Source organism: Staurois parvus, unplaced genomic scaffold (genome assembly GCF_062004578.1).
Source record: "Staurois parvus isolate SC_StPar_1 unplaced genomic scaffold, SC_StPar_1.0 ptg000715l, whole genome shotgun sequence".
Lineage (NCBI taxonomy): Eukaryota > Metazoa > Chordata > Amphibia > Anura > Ranidae > Staurois > Staurois parvus.
The window spans coordinates 11,063,609-11,086,694 of NW_028318511.1; the positions used below are offsets into that span (position 1 = coordinate 11,063,609).

At 40.2% G+C, this 23,086-nt stretch overlaps 1 protein-coding gene across 1 annotated transcript in view; it reads left to right on the plus strand.

Annotated features, from left to right (window-relative positions):
• Nucleotides 1-23,086, plus strand: part of NADSYN1 (NAD synthetase 1) — an 80,832-nt gene that overhangs the window by 10,705 nt on the left and 47,041 nt on the right. Inside the window, exons 3-7 of the mRNA XM_089653602.1 lie at nt 12,744-12,860; nt 12,971-13,024; nt 14,782-14,871; nt 19,967-20,018; nt 21,512-21,600. Coding sequence (XP_089509728.1) covers nt 12,744-12,860; nt 12,971-13,024; nt 14,782-14,871; nt 19,967-20,018; nt 21,512-21,600 — 402 coding nt within the window. The remainder of the gene's footprint in view (nt 1-12,743; nt 12,861-12,970; nt 13,025-14,781; nt 14,872-19,966; nt 20,019-21,511; nt 21,601-23,086) is intronic.

Here is a 23,086-nt window from a genome sequence, read left to right on the forward strand (position 1 = left end):
GTATAGGGAGGCATAGAAACCATGAAATTCCTGAAGAATCTTCTGAGGGTCTTGCGTGATAGTACCCCACTTTAGCCAGAGTTTGGGCAGTGCTGAATGAGAGAATTTGGGGGTAAGCTTATGCACTAGAAGGGAGCCTGGTCTGTCTCACCACGTAAAAAATGTATGATTCATCCAGCATAATTGCTTTTCCGCGTTTGTGGTGAGGCAGAGGTTAATTGCCAATGTGGTTTAACCACTCTAACCGTCAAATCAGAGAGCGTCAGAATCACTGGACCGTGGTCTGACCAAGGTGTCGATCTAATTTTAGCCGAATGTAGCCTGGCTATCGTTTCTGAGGGGACAAAAACATGATCTATATGAGAATACTGATTATGAGCCCTAGAAAAGTGGGAGTAGTCTCTTGAGGTGGGATTCACCTTCCTCCACGCGTCAATTAGGTCATGGCAAAAGTTGCACGAAATCGCAGCTTTGTTTAGAAGGCGATTTGTGTTTGATTACATGGGATTTGTCGAGTACATGGTCTAAAGCCAGATTTGAATCCCCCGCCAAAATCACATCTTCCAGTTCTTTAGACAGAGATTTAAAAAGGGAATGGAAGAAAGTCACCTGGTTCATATTAGGGGCAAAGTAAATAAGAAAAGACACCATATTTTCATCAGACTTTCTATCCCTTAACACTTTAGTTTCACTAAATGCTAGCTGTTTGGAAAAACAAAGCGCCACCCTCTCTTTTTTTTTTTGTCAGAGGGGTTGGCGAAAAAACAAATATATCTGGGAGTAAAAGGAGGGGCAAAATGTGTTTCCTGTAAAGCTACGATGTTGGCTCCCAGAAACTTATAATGGGAAAATATTTTGAGTCCCTTAGAAAGGGAGCCTAAACCTTGAACATTATGAGAAAGCAAGCAGATCATGGAAGTGCGTTGTTTTAAGGTAGACATGGAAAGCAAGTTGCATAGCTATTATTAGACAAACTTGCCCATCCACATGGATCATCAGGTATCCAAAAACCGTTCAAGACTCCTGGGTTGACCCTCAGACAAGAAAAATGAAAAAAGTGAGAAAAAGAGAGAAACCAATAACGCCAAGGCTGAAGAATGACTCGCATCCAATTACAGGCTAAACAGTAGTATGCAACGTAAGATAACAAAATACCAATATCCTAGACACTAAGTCAAGGACCAAAAGAGTCTACACGAAGTTGAACAATGGGGAGAGTCTTTTAAATAGGGAGAGCGCATAGACTCTTCCCGGCACCCTGGGGTCCACATGAAACATAGATAAGACTTTTAAAGCCACCAAATTATTTTACCAAAGAGTAACAATGAAAACCATAAGGCAGTACACACATAGAGAGGCCAATGCCCCAAAATGGGACCGCTGAGAGGACTCCGTTAAAAATTTTAAGCAGAGTAGAATTTGCTGTTATAAAGAAATTAGACGAAATGGATAGTTCCATCGATAGCTGATATCTCTTTGGATTATTGGCAAGAGTAGCGGTTTAAAGGCCCTCCTCTTTTCGATGGTAGCTTGAGAGATGTCTGCAAAGACTTCAATCCGGTATCCATCGACCTCCAAATCTGGATTTTCCCTAGCGTAACGCATCACCGACTCTTTGACCCTGAAAAAGTGAGTCTTCACTATTATGTCCCGAGGAAGGCCGTCTGGCCTGTGGGTACGATCTATTTCCAGATGAATTTCATCAATTGTTGCTACTGCAGCATGGATCAGGGAATGGGCAATAGATTCTTTAACTTTTACCTTTTTCAGGCAGCCCTCTAATTCGAAAAATTGCACCGCCTAGCACGATTCTCAAGATCATTTATTTTATTGTATGCCTCATCCAAGCGATCTTGTAAGTCGGCAATCATGCTAGAATTTTGGGTCACTCTGTGAACTGTATCATCAACTTCAGATTCAAACTTCACAAGGTGATCTCCAAATTCCCAAAAATCCAGTTTCAGGTCAGAGGCTAACTTAGTGGTAGTTTTATCCAATTCCCACTGTAGTAAATAAGCAAAATGTGCGATGAGTTTGGAATTCCCAGAATAGTGCAGGAGGAAAGGCAGGAGAATCCACTGGGCCATCGTGTGTGGAATCTTTGCTACTGATTTGACTAATAAAGATATCCTCCATTTCCCTGTCTAGAATGGAGGAAGCTTTGGAATCACGGCCTGGAAATAGGCTTGTGGCCTGTGAAGGAGACCCAGGAGGACTAGCGAGGGAGCTAGGAGGTGCAGGGAGGTCACTCACATGATCTATGGCTCTGGAGGAATGTTCATCCTGACGTCTAGGAGTAGGAAGAGGGAGGCACTGTTCCCTGTGACCCCTCAACAGCCGAGGAGGCCTTGGAGCCGGCACCCGGTGCCATCTTGCCTCCCCTACCCGCCCCCTTTACTGCGGCACGGGATCCACCCGCAGACTTTTGATGGCCAGGAGGGCATAGGAAGAGCCCCCACCGTCCCAGCAATTGGTACAGGTGAGTTCCGGGGGGGGGGGGGAAGGTGGGTGGTGGCTGCTTGTGTTCCCCCCTGAAGTGCCAGGATTGTGCGGAGCGGTCAGCAGGACATCCGCTCCAGCCACCCTCATTTGCTCCCTCCTTTTATATTTTTTTAATCTACAAAACACAAACATGTAATACTAATAAGAAAGTCCAGTGCTGATTTCCTGGTGGTTGGCAGCCTGTGCATAACTGATTAAGTCGGACTATACCGCTTTTGCTGGTACAGAGTGAGGGGTTAGACTATACCATGTCTGCAGATACAGAAAGAGGGTTTGTACTATACCACCTCTGTTGGTACAGATGCAGGGGTCGGACTATACCACATTGTTGGTACAAAGTGAAGGGTCGGACTATACCACCTCTGCTGGTACAGAGTGAGGGGTCGGACTATACCACCTCTGCTGGTACAGAGTGAGGGGTCGGACTATACCACCTCTGCTGGTACAGAGTGAGGGGTCGGACTATACCACCTCTGCTGGAACAGAGTGAGGGGTCGGACTATACCACCTCTGCTGGTACGGAGTGAAGGATCAGACTATACCACCTTTGCTGGTACGGAGTGAGGGATCGGACTATACCACATTTGCGGTACGGAGTGAGGGGTCGGACTGTAACGCCTCTGCCGGTATGGAGGGAGGGGTCGGACTATACCGTCTCTGCCGGACCGGTACGGAGGGGTCGGACTATACCGTCTCTGCCGGACCGGTACGGAGGGAGGGGTCGGACTGTACCATCTCTGCCGGACCGGTATGGAGGGAGGGGTCAGACTGCACTGCCTCTGCCGGTACGGAGGGAAGGGTCGGACTGTACCGCCTCTGCCGGTATGGAGGGAGGGGTCGGACTGTACCGCCTCTGCCGGTACTCAGGCAGGGGCCGGACTGTACCGCCTCTGCCGGTACACAGGGAGGGGCCGGACTGTACCGCCTCTGCTGGTACGGAGTGAAGGATCCGACTATACCACCTTTGCTGGTACGGAGTGAGGGATCGGACTATACCACATTTGCGGGTACGGAGTGAGGGGTCGGACTGTAACGCCTCTGCCGGTACGGAGGGAGGGGTCGGTCTATACCGTCTCTGCCGGGCCGGTACGGAGGGGTCGGACTATACCGTCTCTGCCAGACCGGTACGGAGGGAGGGGTCGGACTGTACCATCTCTGCTGGACCGGTATGGAGGGAGGGGTCAGACTGTACCGCCTCTGCCAGTACGGAGGGAAGGGTCGGATTGTACCGCCTCTGCCGGTATGGAGGGAGGGGTCGGACTGTACCGCCTCTGCCAGTACGCAGGCAGGGGCCGGACTGTACCGCCTCTGTCGGTATGGAGGGAGGGGCTGGGCTATTCAGACTTGTTTGAATGTGACAGCCACCATGAAAAAAAAAAATAAACATATTTTGTCTGATTAATATGATTCTTTCATGTGATCTTCACCACCACCAAGTGGCCATAGTGCAATATTTTCCTAATTAAGGTATTTTAGAAAAATAATGCAATTATGGCCACTAGATGGCATTTACAACCATCATTAATAATCATATATTTTTTTTGTTGTTTTGGTGACTGTGTGAATGTTTTACATTCATGAAGCTATTTTTTTCATAAATGGATCCCCAGTGTAAAGACAGGGATAGAGCAGAAGAAACACAATGAGGAGATAAAGGATGCTATCCTACTGGGTCCCCAGAAATAGTGAACAAAGTAGGGACTATTGTACAATTTTTTATTTTTTTTTTTATAGTATTTGGTCAGGTGGTCATTTGTACTATTTCTACCTAATGTAAATTGTATGAAAGTTTATTATTTAGTTTGCTCGATTTAAAAGATATAATGGTATTTTTTTATTTATATTTAGTACTGAACATAATGAAGAAAGAATACATAAAAAACCCACGATATTCCATTTTAAATACCCATAGACATTAAGATGATCAGAGCCTGATCTGGCAGATAAGGACAATAATTAGTCATAGTGATTACAGCAGTGCCTTCCTTAGAAAGAAGCTGAATACACATGAAGACCTCGTCATGTGTATTCTTACTAGAATCTTAGTGTGCTTATGTATTTCTTCCAGATCTATGCAGTAGTCCAGTGTGAACATTTTCTGTAATATAGACCGGTCGCTGCTGCGCTCTCTTATTGTGCAGGGTGATTGGTCTTGTCTCCGCCCTCTCCTGTAGTTTTGCTGGTAGTAATTGGGGCCTGCTGGGTCCCTCCCACAGCTCTGCTCTCTGCACAAGCTATGTACAGCACAGTTATGTCACTGCTACTTTTAATAGGTTTATATTTGGGTTTACCAATTAATAAATAATTTGCGCTAGTAAATATATATAAATATATGTAAAGAAATCATCAAATCATAAGTCCAGAAAAATATATATATACCAATACCACAGAAAAATATAAAAAACTTTTTAGGTGCAAAAAAACTTTTGTGCAAAAGGAGTGTCTCAATATAAAAAAAAGTGTCTCAATATAAAAAAATTTCACCAAAAAACCTTGATAATATAATGGCAGATCATCCAAAAAAATATCTTCAGAAACGGAAGCTCTCCAACACACCGATCCTCATCGATCGAAATAACAGGACGAAAAACTTTGTAGTTAATCGAAAATCCACTTCTCCAATAGAAAAAGGACCACCTTCAAACGTATCCATGGGGGGAAATGCCAAGCACACGAGAGAAACAGAAAGACTTCATGGTGCAATATTATAAAAACCAATTCCTTTATTAGATACTCATTGCACTTACTCAAGAGGTGTCCCAGCCGACACCAGCATCAACAGCATCAACAGCAATCACATAAACGAGCCTGACTACTCAGCACATGTGCAATAGCTGGCAGTCAAAAACGTAATGACATCACATCAATCAAGCTCCGCCCTACGCGTTTCGTCATCGACGTCCTCACGGAGCGGATAGATGTGAGACGTCTCACCCTCATTAAATATACACTCACAGGAAACGAACAGCTGACATCAATGGGGAATCAAGCAAAGCAAGCCGCCCCAAGGATGACAGAAGTCCACAAAAAGTATACAATATATCCAATATATTTGCCATCACAACAAAAAACTTTAAAACAAGGGAACAAAAATAAAAAGAAATTTAAATAAAACAATGATAGTAAATAAATTAAATAAATAAATACATTAACGGGCCAATACCCTCTAAGACTGTGTTTCAAAAAGGGAACTTAAAGGGCCAGTAACACATTAAGCACAAATAAAGGGGAACTCTAGTGATAATACAAAAATAATGCAGAAATTGTATAAAAAGCACACAATCTTCCATATATCATCTTTAAACAGTTGCCTATATGAAAATATACTTAAAAAGCATAAAAATTAAAATTTAAAAATTTGTGAGAAAACAGTTCAAATCTATATCGACATTTAACCCGAATGGTTGCAAGGAATTTAGTTCATAAATCCAAAACGTCTCTTTTTTGGAAATCTCATTAACCAAATCCGAGCCCCTCCAATGGGGTTTTACCATCTCAATCCCATAAAAGGTAAGTAAGCTCGGATCACAATTATGTACCAATTTAAAATGTTTGGATACACTATGTTTATCGAATCCTTTTACTATGTTTCTTATATGTTCGCCTATTCTTGTTTTTAAACATCTCCCAGTTCTCCCAATATATCTCAAATGACATGGACATTCTAAAACATAAATCACATGTGTAGAATTACATGTAATCAGGGATTTAATATCATATTCTTTTTTGGAAAATGAAGAGCAGAATGACTTTCTTTTTTTATTACTACCGACTTTTACAGTCCTACATACTTTACACTTCCTACAAGGAAAAAAAACATTTAAATTTGGAAACAGATCGAACTTTTTTGGGGGTTCGATGACATTGCGAGCCAATTTCATCCTAAGAGACTTATTTTTCTTATAAATGAATTTAGGAGTTTTAGATAAGAATTTATTTAGTATATCATCTTTTAGCAAAATGGGCCAATATTTTTTAAAAATTCATTCAATATTTTTATATTGCATATTATAGTTAGTAATAAAGGGTACATTATTTTCAAATCCCACATGAGCCTTTTTATTTCCAAGAAATGTCTCCCTATCTTTAATACCAATCGAATTTCTCTCTTTAATCAAAAAGGTCTTATCATACCCTTTCTCTAGAAATCTTTCAATTAACACCTCAGATTGATCGAAAAAATCTTTGTTAGCGCTACAATTTCTTTTTAATCTGGTAAACTGACTTTTTGGAGTGCTATATAACCAATTTGGATGATGTCCACTAGAAATAGGTATATAGCTGTTTTTGTCCACTTCCTTGAAGTAAGTTTTGGTACAAATTTGACCATTATCTTTATATAGGACCAGATCCAAAAAATTAATTCGCTCAAAATCACTAATAACAGTGAATCTCAATCCATAGCGGTTCATGTTAATATATTCCATAAAAGAATCGAGTTTTTCTCTGGATCCATCCCATACCATTATAATGTCATCAATATACCTCTTGTATAGCGCCATCTCTGGCCATTTATTGAAAATACTTTCTTCCTCCCATTTATCCATTACCAGATTTGCAACACTGGGAGCATACTTAGCTCCCATAGCAACACCTTTGCATTGCTGAAAAAAAGTGTTGTTATACCAAAAGAAATTATTATTCATCGCAAATTCAAGTAATTCAACAACAAATTTCCTCTGCGATCTTTTCAGGAGTGATTTATGTTTAAGGGCCCATTTTACCGCATTAATTCCATCATTTTGATCGATGTTAGTATATAAAGATTCTACATCTATAGTAACCAATATGCAATTATCAACATTATGTAATTCTTTAAGAATATTAATAAGATGTCCACCATCTCTCAGAAAAGCCCTATTTGTCATAACAATATTTTTCAGAAAAGTATCAACATATTCACCAACTCTTGCAAATAAAGAATTTATCCCACTCACAATGGGTCTCCCCGGTGGGTTCTCCTTATTTTTGTGTATTTTTGGTAAATAGTATATAGTAGGTATTCTCGGATGTTTAATCAGTAAATATTTTGCTTCTTTTTCAGTTAATACCCCCAACTCTTTTCCTTTATTAATAATACTCTTAAGTAATAATTTAAGTTTCTTAGTGGGATTTTTTGACAAAATTTTATATGTATCTTCAGATTGTAATAATCTTTTCATTTCTTTTTCATAGTCATTCTTATTTAAAACAACAATACTTCCCCCTTTATCAGCACTTCTAATTACTATATTCTTTCTCTTTTCAAGATCATCAATACCCAATTTTATATCTGGTGGAATACAGTACGAATTTTTAACATTAATACTCTTAATCTCATTTTCTACCATATTTTTAAAAACCTCCAGAAAAGCATTTCCAGAAATCTTGGGGTTAAATGTAGAAGCATTTTTTAAACCACTATTTTGAAAACCATGAGAAGATGAAGTAGGATTGTTTCCTTGAGATTTATTCAATTCAAAAAATTTTTTAATATTAAGTTTTCTCACAAATTTTTGCAAATCAATAAAAACATCGAATTTATTTAAATTCGTCCTAGGTATATATTTCAAACCAAGGTCCAAAACTTTAATTTCTCTTTCAGAAAAAGTAACATCACTTAAGTTATAAATTCCTGCCCCTATTACTCTCTTTTTCTCTTTTTGTCTCCTTCCTCCTCTTTTGCCTCTGTATTTCTTATTCCCTCTTCTCTGCCATAATTCCCTTGTTCTCTCCAATCTTTCTCCTGTGGTCTGTAACCCCTTGGTGCCATATTCCACCCCCGGTGATGGTATGAAAAACCCCCCCTCGGTGGAAAAAAATTTTGATTTTGATAACCTCCTCTCCTATATCCATTACCCCTATATCCACCTTGACCTCTATAATTAGGAAAACCTCTTGAAGGTCTACCATTATATCCATATTGATAAGGTGATTTATCATGAACATTTTCAGGTGTTCTATTAACAGAATTCTGAAATGTCACTTTTTGTTTAGGAGAAGGTATAGTGGTTTGATTAACCGTTGGAGATTTTAAATTTGGTATAATAATTTTTTCAGGTGTGGAAAGTTGGGAGTCACACCCATCTGTGGTGATTTTATCTTGCCATTTAAACATTTGCGATGAATAATAATTTCTTTTGGTATAACAACACTTTTTTTCAGCAATGCAAAGGTGTTGCTATGGGAGCTAAGTATGCTCAGTGTTGCAAATCTGGTAATGGATAAATGGGAGGAAGAAAGTATTTTCAATAAATGGCCAGAGATGGCGCTATACAAGAGATATATTGATGACATTATAATGGTATGGGATGGATCCAGAGAAAAACTCGATTCTTTTATGGAATATATTAACATGAACCGCTATGGATTGAGATTCACTGTTATTAGTGATTTTGAGCGAATTAATTTTTTGGATCTGGTCCTATATAAAGATAATGGTCAAATTTGTACCAAAACTTACTTCAAGGAAGTGGACAAAAACAGCTATATACCTATTTCTAGTGGACATCATCCAAATTGGTTATATAGCACTCCAAAAAGTCAGTTTACCAGATTAAAAAGAAATTGTAGCGCTAACAAAGATTTTTTCGATCAATCTGAGGTGTTAATTGAAAGATTTCTAGAGAAAGGGTATGATAAGACCTTTTTGATTAAAGAGAGAAATTCGATTGGTATTAAAGATAGGGAGACATTTCTTGGAAATAAAAAGGCTCATGTGGGATTTGAAAATAATGTACCCTTTATTACTAACTATAATATGCAATATAAAAATATTGAACGAATTTTTAAAAAATATTGGCCCATTTTGCTAAAAGATGATATACTAAATAAATTCTTATCTAAAACTCCTAAATTCATTTATAAGAAAAATAAGTCTCTTAGGATGAAATTGGCTCGCAATGTCATCGAACCCCCAAAAAAGTTCGATCTGTTTCCAAATTTAAATGTTTTTTTTCCTTGTAGGAAGTGTAAAGTATGTAGGACTGTAAAAGTCGGTAGTAATAAAAAAAGAAAGTCATTCTGCTCTTCATTTTCCAAAAAAGAATATGATATTAAATCCCTGATTACATGTAATTCTACACATGTGATTTATGTTTTAGAATGTCCATGTCATTTGAGATATATTGGGAGAACTGGGAGATGTTTAAAAACAAGAATAGGCGAACATATAAGAAACATAGTAAAAGGATTCGATAAACATAGTGTATCCAAACATTTTAAATTGGTACATAATTGTGATCCGAGCTTACTTACCTTTTATGGGATTGAGATGGTAAAACCCCATTGGAGGGGCTCGGATTTGGTTAATGAGATTTCCAAAAAAGAGACGTTTTGGATTTATGAACTAAATTCCTTGCAACCATTCGGGTTAAATGTCGATATAGATTTGAACTGTTTTCTCACAAATTTTTAAATTTTAATTTTTATGCTTTTTAAGTATATTTTCATATAGGCAACTGTTTAAAGATGATATATGGAAGATTGTGTGCTTTTTATACAATTTCTGCATTATTTTTGTATTATCACTAGAGTTCCCCTTTATTTGTGCTTAATGTGTTACTGGCCCTTTAAGTTCCCTTTTTGAAACACAGTCTTAGAGGGTATTGGCCCGTTAATGTATTTATTTATTTAATTTATTTACTATCATTGTTTTATTTAAATTTCTTTTTATTTTTGTTCCCTTGTTTTAAAGTTTTTTGCTTGTGATGGCAAATATATTGGATATATTGTATACTTTTTGTGGACTTCTGTCATCCTTGGGGCGGCTTGCTTTGCTTGATTCCCCATTGATGTCAGCTGTTCGTTTCCTGTGAGTGTATATTTAATGAGGGTGAGACGTCTCACATCTATCCGCTCCGTGAGGACGTCGATGACGAAACGCGTAGGGCGGAGCTTGATTGATGTGATGTCATTACGTTTTTGACTGCCAGCTATTGCACATGTGCTGAGTAGTCAGGCTCGTTTATGTGATTGCTGTTGATGCTGTTGATGCTGGTGTCGGCTGGGACACCTCTTGAGTAAGTGCAATGAGTATCTAATAAAGGAATTGGTTTTTATAATATTGCACCATGAAGTCTTTCTGTTTCTCTCGAGTGCTTGGCATTTCCCCCCATGGATACGTTTGAAGGTGGTCCTTTTTCTATTGGAGAAGTGGATTTTCGATTAACTACAAAGTTTTTCGTCCTGTTATTTCGATCGATGAGGATCGGTGTGTTGGAGAGCTTCCGTTTCTGAAGATATTTTTTTGGATGATCTGCCATTATATTATCAAGGTTTTTTGGTGAAATTTTTTTATATTGAGACACTTTTTTTTATATTGAGACACTCCTTTTGCACAAAAGTTTTTTTGCACCTAAAAAGTTTTTTATATTTTTCTGTGGTATTGGTATATATATATTTTTCTGGACTTATGATTTGATGATTTCTTTACATATATTTATATATATTTACTAGCGCAAATTATTTATTAATTGGTACACTTTATATATGGTGGTTTTTTTGCAGCTGGTACACTATTAGTAAGTTATACAATTTTGACCATAGGCGCTATTATTAATTTTTCTTATATTTGGGTTTGCAAAGGCATTTGTTACACACAAAATAGATTTCTATCTTTTGTGGCTATTGAGGGATAATTTTAAATGTAATATTCTGTGCCTGGAGGTTCAGCTTCAATGCTAGCCAATTCTAACCAATTTTCCAATATAAACCAGCGCAAAACACAAATATTAAAATAATAAATGAATATAAAATTATTATTTTATAAATAATCTTTAAAGTCCAGTGATAAAGGTAAGTGACCACAAACCCGTGACATAAAAAATTATTCCATAAATCAAAACTTTCTCAAAAATAAACTTCAGTGCTTCAAATAATTCTTCCACCATCCACCAGTGCCGAAACCAACATAAACCGCACTCACCAGATAATGGTGAGTAAAACACCTTTCAGGATTATTAAGGGCTCCTGGACCCCCTTTGAGGACTCCTCTATTTTCCACCTCAGATCTATGGGTGTTTTCTCCACTCGTCTCCTCTCCACATCACCAAGTTCCAAAAAGGGGAAAAAAGACTAATAGTGTAGTACTGTTATACCCCTTTTATAATTAATTCAAGCCAAACCACTCACATTTCATAGGATAAAAACCAGCATTTATTTAAGGACATCAATCGAATTTTCGAACAGCAAAACTAATTTCCACAGCTCCTAGGAACTCACAGCCTTGTATGCAGCAGGATGACAGCCTCCATAAAAAACAAACTTCCTCCACTAGTCAAAATGGCCGCTTGGAACGCATCCTTCGGCGTGCGTTCCACTCACCGGAAATGACGTCGGACGTTCGGGAGACCAACCGAAAGTACGTCAACGCGTTTCGCCCCACCCACAGGGCGTTCTCAAGACCTGTGGGTGGGGCCCTGTGGGTGGGGCAAAACGCGGTGACGTACTTCCGGTCGGTCTCCCGAACGTCCGACGTCATTTCCGGTGAGTGGAACGCACGCCGAAGGATGCGTTCCAAGCGGCCATTTTGACTAGTGGAGGAAGTTTGTTTTTTATGGAGGCTGTCATCCTGCTGCATACAAGGCTGTGAGTTCCTAGGAGCTGTGGAAATTAGTTTTGCTGTTCGAAAATTCGATTGATGTCCTTAAATAAATGCTGGTTTTTATCCTATGAAATGTGAGTGGTTTGGCTTGAATTAATTATAAAAGGGGTATAACAGTACTACACTATTAGTCTTTTTTCCCCTTTTTGGAACTTGGTGATGTGGAGAGGAGACGAGTGGAGAAAACACCCATAGATCTGAGGTGGAAAATAGAGGAGTCCTCAAAGGGGGTCCAGGAGCCCTTAATAATCCTGAAAGGTGTTTTACTCACCATTATCTGGTGAGTGCGGTTTATGTTGGTTTCGGCACTGGTGGATGGTGGAAGAATTATTTGAAGCACTGAAGTTTATTTTTGAGAAAGTTTTGATATATGGAATAATTTTTTATGTCACGGGTTTGTGGTCACTTACCTTTATCACTGGACTTTAAAGATTATTTATAAAATAATAATTTTATATTCACTTATTATTTTAATATTTGTGTTTTGCGCTGGTTTATATTGGAAAATTTGTTTTGGTTTATATACCTATGCACAGCAGCATTTCACTTATAATTGTTTGTTAGTAGATTGGTCCTGGGCGCTGTGTGTTTTTTTTATCTACATTCTAACCAATTACAGCAAGCAGTGTATATTCATTTTTTATCACTCTTCACACAGTGGCTATGGCTGTTCGGATCACTTCTTCGAGTCAGATACAATCCTTCATTCTTTCCAAGTCCTGGCGAAGCTGCTGGAGTCTCCAGTGACCACCGATATCATCTGTGATGTGGGGATGTGAGTATGCAATCCTAGTTGTCACCAATACATCATCAGTTTCTGTATTAACAAGCCGATACAACCTGCATTGCTGTCTATGCTGTGATCTAACAGCTCATTCTTTGCAGGCCTGTGATGCACAAAAATGTTCGATACAACTGTCGGGTGATCTTCCTTAACAAGTAATCAGATTTTACCTTTATGTTTATTGCTTTTATTATCATGCAATTCATGTCTGATCTGTCCTATAGACACCTTGTAGATAATTTCTATATCAACAACAATTTACATGGAAAACATTTTAATAAAAAGGCGGTATTTTCCAATGGGAGAATATTATACCACGGACATAGATGTGTCCATCTCTCTGTCATTGACTTTCATTGACTTCTGAGTTATTTGACTGTTTAATTTTGCACACATATTAAAATCTGCAGTTTGGGCTAAAAAAAATCACTTAAAGAAGAATTTTGGGTATATATACTTTACACATAGTTGTATTGGTCCAGTTTGAGCCAATGTAACTATACCTATAAATGCCTGACCGATGATGGAAATGACTTAAATAAGAAATTACTTGCTCATCACAGGCACCATTCAGAGACTGCTTTGCATTTTCTCAATGAATGCAAAGCATTCTCTGATAGGATGAGATGGAGAGCGAGACATCACCGCCCGCCTCTCCCCTGAGTCCAATCAGAGAATGCTTTGCATTCATTGAGAACATTAATGCTATCTCTGTAAGTATCTTCCTTATACTCATTAGAACTGAAGAAGTGGCTTGGAGTAGCTGCAGAACATCTTCAACATTACAGAACAAATCCAATTGAAAGCGACTACTACCAGCTAGATCAGGGGTCTCCAAACTATGGCTCTTCAGCTGTTGAAGTACTAAAAGTCCCATCATGCCTTCGGGAGTCTTGCCTGTGGCTGTCAGATTTACAGGGTCCTCATGGGACTTGTAGTTCCTGAACACCTGGAGGTCCATAGTGTGGAGACCCTTGAGCTAGATCATCAAGGATTATACCAGTTCAGATTTTGTAGTCGTCTGCAGACACAAGGCTCCCTGCATACAGTTTTACATTAAAGAAAACATTATGGCATTCCTTTAGATGTGTATCAGTCCTGTCTCAACTGGCCAGCAGGGATGAGCGAGGAGCATGTACATCTAAAGGGGATGCTGATGTTGCCTTTTTTCACATAACAGCAGAAAATGTTTCCTGTCTGCCTTTCCTTCTTTGCAATTTAAAGTCCAACTCTGGGAAATCTAAAAAGTATCCCTTGCTGTGGGGCTGTGCATGCACTGCAAATGGTAATTGCTTGCATAGGTCTAGGGTACATAGAAAGAAGACCTACTTACTCCATCCTCCACACTGCTATGCCGGTCCTTGAAGCACCTTCATTCCCCCATACTTTGGAAGTCTAAGGTCCTAACATCATCAAGACCAATGCATGGTCCATAGCCCTGCATTGGATGTGATAAAACCAAGCAACAGTCCACTGCAAGGGCATGGAGGGCACAGTCTGATGGGGGAGTGGAGGATCAGGAAACTTAAAGCGCTTCTCCATTCCCCCAGACTAAATGATCAGTTAACAGATGCAGTGCCAGCAAAACCCCCACTGCAAGGGATCTTTTTCAAATTTCCTGTAGTTGAACATTAACAGAGGTGGTTGATTTACACCCAGGGAGGAAATTTACACTCCATGCAATAAATCCCTGGCTGTAATAGAACCCAGGGCCCAGTGCTGTATAGGATCTGTGAAAACAATTCCAATTATTAGGAATATTTCTGTAATGTCAGAGTATAGAAGCATTTCTGGCTGTTTTCACTTTGTCTTATCTAGCTGTTTATAGTCCTCTGTAAACATGCATTTCTGAATGTGCTGTATATTAAAATCTGAAAAAAATAATTATTGACTTGCTTTTGTTATTCTAAAGGAAAATTTTGCTCATCCGACCAAAAACGGTAATGGCGAATGCTGGAAATTACCGGGAGCTGCGCTGGTTTACACCATGGAATAAACTGAGGTAGAATTTTAATTTTGCAAAGCTATTGCTGCATGTTATATCCTTTAGGCCCTGTTCACATTGGCACAATTCTGCCGGTGTTTCCAAATCATGCTAAAATTGTGGCAAAATGCAAGTTGGAGTGCCATTGATTCTTAATGGCATCCCAAACGCAGTGCGATTTTTGACGCATGACAAAACATGTGAAAATCAGCAAAAACTCTCTCCTGGCCTAGCGCCAAAATTTAGTACTGGAACTTCTTTGGTGCAACAAACGTGCATAAGGCAGCCCATTCAAGTGATTGGGCTTCCCTATGCATGACTAGCGGAAACCCGTATAAATCACGCAAGAAAAACGCATGCAGGAATGTGCAAATTTATACAGGGCCTAAAAGTGTATGTAAACCCTAACACCAAAATTCTCTTATTTGCTTGTGTATGGTCTGTTTAACCCCTTTTCACCCAGCCCCGGCTTCTCTTTAATAGGGTCTGTATGCCCAGGGGGAGGAGGGGAGGATCAGACAATCATGTGACTACGGTGGTCACATGATTGGGAGCTGTCCTGCCAATGTCCGGTCATTAGTACTGACCAAGAGCTGTCTATGACAGCTTGGTCACTGTGTTGGGAGCCTGCTCTCAGTACATAAAGCTCTGCTGCCCATGAATGCATTTGTGTGGTATGTGGGCATTGAAGTCAGCCCACTTTGTTCCCACACATATGCGTTATTTGGGCATCAAGAGGTTCAAGTATTTTGTTATATCGATTCCATAAGTGGAAAATAGAATATCTGTTGATCTTGTCAGAAAATTAGATCTGCCCTGTGTCCTGCACACTTCCTGTGCTATCACATAACTACTACAGACTAGGACTACAGAATGATTATCTTTTAAGATGTAGATATCATCGGGTGGGAGTGGTAGTAGTAGTTAGCAAAAGACAACTGGGCAGTGCTGATACCATTCAATACACAAAATTGCTGTGTGTTGTCACCCCTAAACAGGAGTTTGGAGGAGGGCTCATCTCTGGAAAATCAACAGGTATTTTTTCAGATTGCAGGGTCTCTAAAGGGTGAAAATAAAAAGAATGTGCATGCATTGTGGAGATTGCCTGTAAAAAAAAATTATTTTAATTTTTCCCTTACATACACTTTAAAAAATTGATTTGACTATGCAGGAGAAATTACTTAACTCGAGGCTTTTAGTCTACAACCTATTGCTTAGAAAATCATGACATTTATACAGAATAGAATCCGCTTCCAGAACTCTCCGTCAGGACTTCATAATATTCCATAGTGCTGTCTATGAACATGCTTACAGGAGCTTACAATGCTGATGGCAGACATAATCACCACGGTTCTTTTGTCCAAAAACAATTTTGACCCATATTCAAATACTACTGGAGTACAAACACCTATTTGTACTACACATCTAGTATAAATTGGCACTTAAAGTGTTGTAAAGGTTCAAGGTTTTGTTTTATCTTCATGCATTCTGTGCATCAAGGTAAAAACCTTCAGTGTGCAGCAGCGCCCCCAACCTCCCCTTAAACTTATTTGAGCCCCATCGCAATCCAGCAGTGTGCACGAGAACCTCGGCTCTCCCGGGTCTGTCCCTCCTCATTGGCCGAGACAGCAGAGGGACCTATTTGCACTGGATACTGTCAGTGAGCCAATGAGGAGAGAGTGGTGCCAAGCCACGCACCATATATGAATGGACACTCAGAGCAGCAGCTCAGGAGTGAGCCTGCTCAGGTGCCACAAATTGGTTGCTATGGGTCCACTAGGCAGGAGAGAGTGGCCTGGAGCGCCGGCAGCGGGCCCGAGAAGAGGAGGATTGGGGCTGCTCTATGCAAAAGCACTCCACAGCGCAGGTAAGTGAAACATGTTTATTATTTAAAAACAAAAAAACATCTTTCATATCACTTTAACCACTTGCCCTACTGAGGATTTACCCCCCTGCCTGACCAGACCATTTTTTGCGTTATGGCACTGCATTACTTTAACTGATAATTGCGCAGTCATGAAACACTGCACCCAAATGAAATTTACATCCTTTTTTTTCCCACAAATTGAGCTTTCTTTTGGTAGTATTTGATTGCATGTGCATTTTTTATTTATTGCGCTAGAAAAAAAAATCAACAATTTTGAGAAACAAAAAAATATTTTTGACTTTTTGCTATTAAACATGTCTAGTAAAAAATTTCAAAAGTCAAATTTAGTCATAAATTTATGCCAAAATGTAGTCTGCTACATGTCTGTGCTAAAAAAAAATCCCAATATGTGTAAATTAATTGGTTTACCGGAAAGTTATAGCATTTACAAATGGCGGTATAGATACTGGAATTTTTTGTATTTTTTTTTTTACTAGTAATGGCGGCGATCAGCGACTTATAGTGAGACTGTGGCAGGCACTCTGACACTGGGGGGAACTGACTTGGTGTCATTGACATCCCCAGTGACAACAATACAGTGATCAGTGCTAAAAAAAAAAAAAAGCACTGACACTGGGCAGGAAGGGTTTAACATGAGGGGCAATCAAAGGGTTAACGGTTTGCTGGGAGTGTGTTACTGGGCAGTGGTGTGTTGGTGCTTCACTGTAAGCACACTGCTCTGGATGGGTGTGCCCGAGCCCACAGAGAGGAGGACTGTTGGTTAACAATGCAGTCTTCCTCCCTGTTGGAGATGCTCGGTAATCACCGGGCGTCGGCGGGGAATCACTAGCTGGGACTCGGTGATTGACAGCTGCAGCCGCGAATGGCGGCGCGGGTAGGGCACGCTTGTGCCACCTACCTGGAAATACAAAATCACATAGATATATATATATATATATATATATATATATATATATATATATATATATATATATATATATATACACACATACACGTGATTTTGCGCACCCCTACTGCCCTGTAGCAGTATATCTGTTATAGACCGGTCCGGATGTGGTTAAAGTGGTAGTAAACCTTACAACAAAAAAAAAAAAAAGAAAAAACTTGGGCCCCTGCAGGATATCATAATGTACTAGTATGCACTGCATACTAGCACATTGTGACAGACTTGCCTTAAAACAGATCTCTCCAGTGCCCTGTCACCACTGCTGGGGCTTCCATCTTCACCTGGTTTTCCTTCTTCACCTGGTTTTCCTTCTTCACCTGGTTTTCCTTCTGGGTTTGGAAGCCAATTTGAATGGCCAAGCCACGAGAACCTCACTCCCGCGCATGCACATGGGTCTCACAGAGATGGCACAGAGTGCTGAATGGAAGGCACCATCCATTCAAGGTGCAGTGCGTATGCACCAGTGACGTCACCGGCTGCTACTAAAGTAAATAACTCCTAAACGTTGCACATTTAGGAGATGCAGTATTTACTGTACCTACAGGTAAGACTTTACTACCACTTTAAGACCAAAAGGGCCATTGTGCAGCTACGCACTTTGCACAGTTGCACAAATCACAAGTCCACCTGTGGGTAGAGCACACAGTGATGATCTCTACAGTGTGCTGTAGCTCTGTCCTTGCCCAATCACAGGTCGGGGGGGGGGGTTCCTGGACCAGACTGCATTGTTTAACTGCAGTATAGTCTACAGAGATGTTCAGGAGCTGGCTGTACTCTCTGGCGGGAGTGTTTGGATAATGATACTGGCTGAACTGAATTGCAGGTAAAACCAATCACATTTTTGTATTTTTCTTTAATTCTTTATTTATTCAGTGCCTTACATCAACATGTGGCAGCAAATGAAAAGTGCATTATAGCAGGGCTCGCCAAATCCCAGGCGCCGGGTAACCATGGTGACTCAAAACTGTGGCCTGGTACCTGGGCTTTTGTCAGCCCCAGTGGTGTAGCTTGGGGGGGCACCTTTGAAGGGAGTCATGGAACAGGTGTCCCAGAACAGATGCCAGTCCTGTTATTTCCGGGTGGCTGGCAGGTGCCACGTGCTTTTTATGAGGTGGGGAGGGGCAACCCTGTGAGGATGGGTTAAAGGAAGAGAGGGGCGGGACAGTGAAGGGCAAGTTAGGGGAGATGCGGGGCTGTAGGGTAGTAGGAGGGGTGGGTCTGGGGAGAAGTAGGGACCCTGTCAGAAAGTATGCCCTGTGTGGCTCTTGAGCCTCCCGCTCCTCCTACAGGATCACTGGGTGCGGGTCCAGGCCGAACTGTCCAGGGAGACTCTCTGCCTCACCTTGGAGCAGGAACCGGTGGCACTGAACATGTTCAGTAATGGCCCCTAGCTGGATACCCCCTCACAGGGGACCCTCCAGGTGCTCCGGTTCCTCCCCCGGACAGGCTCTGACTGCGGCTCCAAATTGGGTCTGGGCAGCCCGGGACCCCACTACCCCCTGGACAGCCAGTGAGGCCACCTATCAGTGCCCATCAGTTCGCCTATCAGTGCAGCCTCAGTAGTGTCCATCAATGTTGCCTTATCATGCAGCCTATCAGTGACCAAAAGTGCAGCATATCAGTGCCCATCAATGCAGCATATCACTGCCGCCTATCAGTGACCATCAGTGCTGCTTCATCACCACAGATCAGTGGAGAAATATGACTTATTTATAAAATAAAAAACCCAGTGGTGATCAAATACAACCAAAAAAAAGCTCTATCTGTGTAAAAAAAAATAAATTGATAAAAATTTCATATACAGAGCTGCATGACTGCGGAATTTTCTTTCAAAGTGTGACCTTGCTTAAAGCTGAAAATTGGACTGGCCTGTTTGCTTGGTGTTCCCCTTTGTTATGTTGACCTCTGTTGGGTCGTTTTACACTTTTTTTGTTTGGCAACAGCACAGGTTTACTTGCAATTTTTTGTTCGTTTAGCCTGCGGTTTGCCATAGATGTTCTATCAGCGCACTTTTGGTGTGTTTTCTGAAGGTACACTGTAAGTCTTAAGCATGCTGCATCTTTGGTGCAATTTCAGAAAACACACCAAAAATGCACAATTGAATAGAAGGTCTATGGGAATCCAGGGGTTAACTATGTGAAAAAGCGGGTGCACCTGTGCTGCTGCGAAACCACAGTGCAACAGTGTGAAACTGCCTTATGTGCTGGTTAGTTGTCAGCTGTCTGGTTTCCTTTCTCAGGAATTTTACATTGTAACCTATGTTTTTCTACATTGTTTAGAGAAGTTGAAGTTCACTTCCTTCCAAGAACTATTCAGGACATCACCGGGCAGGTGCGAATGTGTCTTCTGTTGTTATTGTGTTCTTATATAAAATGTTAGATCTGAATATAGGAACCCCCATCAGTTTGTAAAGATGCAACTGCCAAACATGTCATGCGTATCCTTGCTGCACTACCATCTAGTCACTGACCTGGAATCAGAATACAGGTTGGAAGTTTTGGTTTTGCCAGCTACATGTTGGGCCAGTAACCCTGAGATAGTAAAGCCAGGATAAGCATGACAGCCTCAGAGATTGCAAGAAAACAGCAAAGACAGCTCCAGTGTTTCTATCATTGACAGGTTCCTTTTTAGGTCCCTAATCACATAGGTCGATTATCTTCATATCCTGTGCAGAGCTGTCTTTTCCTAGCACATGGATTGACAGGTGTTGCTTGCATCCCATGCCTGTGCCCCATTGTTTTCTATTGGGGCACACAGCTGCTTGGACACAGCTGCTGTGTCCCAATATGACATATGGATGAATACGGGTCCCCAAATGCGCACAAGGTGAGTTTGGGGATCAGCATGTCATATTGGGACACAGTGGCTTTGTCTGTGCAGCCACATGTCATAATAAATAACAAGGGGACATCGGCACGTGGATGCATGTAACACCTGTGCATCACTATGCCAGGAAAAGACAGCCCTGCACAGGGCATGTAGATAATCGCTTTGTGAACAGGGCCTTGGCGACAGTTGGGCTCATGTCTACAGGAAAAGTGTATGTTAACCCCTTGCTGATCATCCCTTTAACAGCATCTTTATATCCAGGGGGTGAGGACTGCCTGATCATTCGACCACTGTGATTGACAATCACAGTGGTCACGTGATTGGGAGTCTGTTCCGCCAGCTCACAATCATTACTAGAGACCAGGAGTTGTCTATGACAGCTTGGTCATGGTGCTGGGAGTGCACTCTTGGCAGAGGGACCTCTGCCATTCATGGACTCATATGTGCGTCAAAGCCCACCTGTTTGCCACCACACATAGCTAAATCCCTGTCAAGTGTTTAATGCTATCTGTACCCCTCCTGAGAAGATTCGCCCTTCTCTGTTTGTCCTGATCACCACTGAAATGGAACAGAAAGTGAATGGAAATCCAACATTCTAGTGTTGTCACCAGAACAGGAATTGGGAAGAAATCTTCCAGTGGAGGCACCTGTCCCAGTGACAACTTTCTAAGAAGGGGTTTTTGAGTTCTTATTTTCAGTTATGTCTCTGGGACAGAAAGTTTAGGAAAATCTCCTGAACAGGACACAAACACCAGTGCAAAATGGTTTTTACCAAAGCATTAAAATAAAACATTTTTACTATGTGAGAGAACACAATGTAGCCCGACAAGTCTACATTATACTCTACCCACTGACCAGAGTCTACTGCCTTCTGGGCTTATTAAATAATCACTAAAGAGCAACTTTTGGATAGAGTATAATATTTGGTAGCATGTGCCTTTCTGGTGTATATATTGTTTTTTTCTTATATTCAGTTGTGTCTGATTACTCTGCAGGACACGGTACCATTTGGTGATGCAGTTCTGGCAACTAAAGACACCTGCTTAGGATCAGAAATCTGTGAAGAGTTGTGGGCACCAAATAGGTAATATCGAGAGTCTACACTACACAGCGAAGAAGAATTAGGGCTATATAGAGGGGAGTTAGTATATTAATACTACACAGCTTATTCAATTCACTTAAAAGCTTATACATTTAATGAAAGAAGTCAGAGATGACATGTAACCAAAGAGAAGATGTACTTGTATTCAGCAACGTATCATAGTTGTAATAGAAAAAGTGCACTCATGGTAAAAAGGAATCATTTTCTAGCTCGGAATGTAAACACATTATCAGCAGGAATATAGATCATTTAATTTTTTCAAGCAATCATCATCTAAACATTTATGTTTAAAACTGTTTGAAAAAATTATTCATAACATCTCTTCAATGGCAGGTATTATGGCGCTTTTCCATGGAATATGGACCTACCAAATTAGTAACATGAATCAAAACCGGGTTCAAGGTCATGGGCGGTAAAGGATTACTGACGCATGTAGGGAAGTGCAGGTTGGCCTGTGTAGTCCAATGTAATTAAAAAGCTATTATAGTAATAATTGTGTAAAGTAATTAACTATTAATAGAAAATGGTGTCAAAACATAATATATTTAACAACAGCAATGCAGAATCAGTTTGGTGTGTTAGCATAATGTTAAAACAATAAACAATCTTTTTTGATTATTGTAAGTTTAAATCAATTTAACAAGAACCTTTTTTTTAATGAGTGTCAAAGAAAATATTTAGAATTATGTTTACAAAAAATATTTTAACAGTGGAATCTGACCAATTCCTATTTCTGCCTTACACTGTGGGTAAAATTTACTAGAACTGGTGCACTGAGAATCTAGTGCAGCTGTGCAGATTCCGCCAATCAGATTCTGAATTCAGCTTGTTCAATTAAGCTTTACTAATAAAACCTGAAAGCTGGTTGGTTCCATGCAGAGCTGCACCAAATTTTGCACTCTCCAGTTTTAATAAATAACCCTCAGTGAACTGAGGCATGTATGCACAGAATAAACCAACATTTAAGAAATTTACAATAAACCGTCCTCATTGCCGTAATGACTGAATTTCCAACTTAGCAACTGCAGTTATCACAGTGACAAATGATTGGCTGGAGAGATTAATGATAGTATTATCTGGAGCCTGATGGGGAGGGATGGGAGATTGACCATCAACTCTGCTACATTTTTGATAGTCAGCACAAGGGATTTGATGTTTCCATATAAATTATGTATGTAAATATTACCATGTGTAATATGCACACTCACAAACAATGTAGTTCTAATAAAACGCAAAGCTCCAAGATCATTAGGCCATAATTTACCCATCTCACTTTTCACACACAGTAAACTTTTATTCAGAGTCTTTTGTGCTACGAATGCTTTCACAAATCACGCACATGTATAAAGTACTATTCTTGCTATTAAAATAACATGAATTAAAAAAATGGCCACTTCAATCAATAACTTACCAGTTTAATTACATTGTATAAACCTATCAATTTTAATGCCCAACGTTGTCTGCTCAC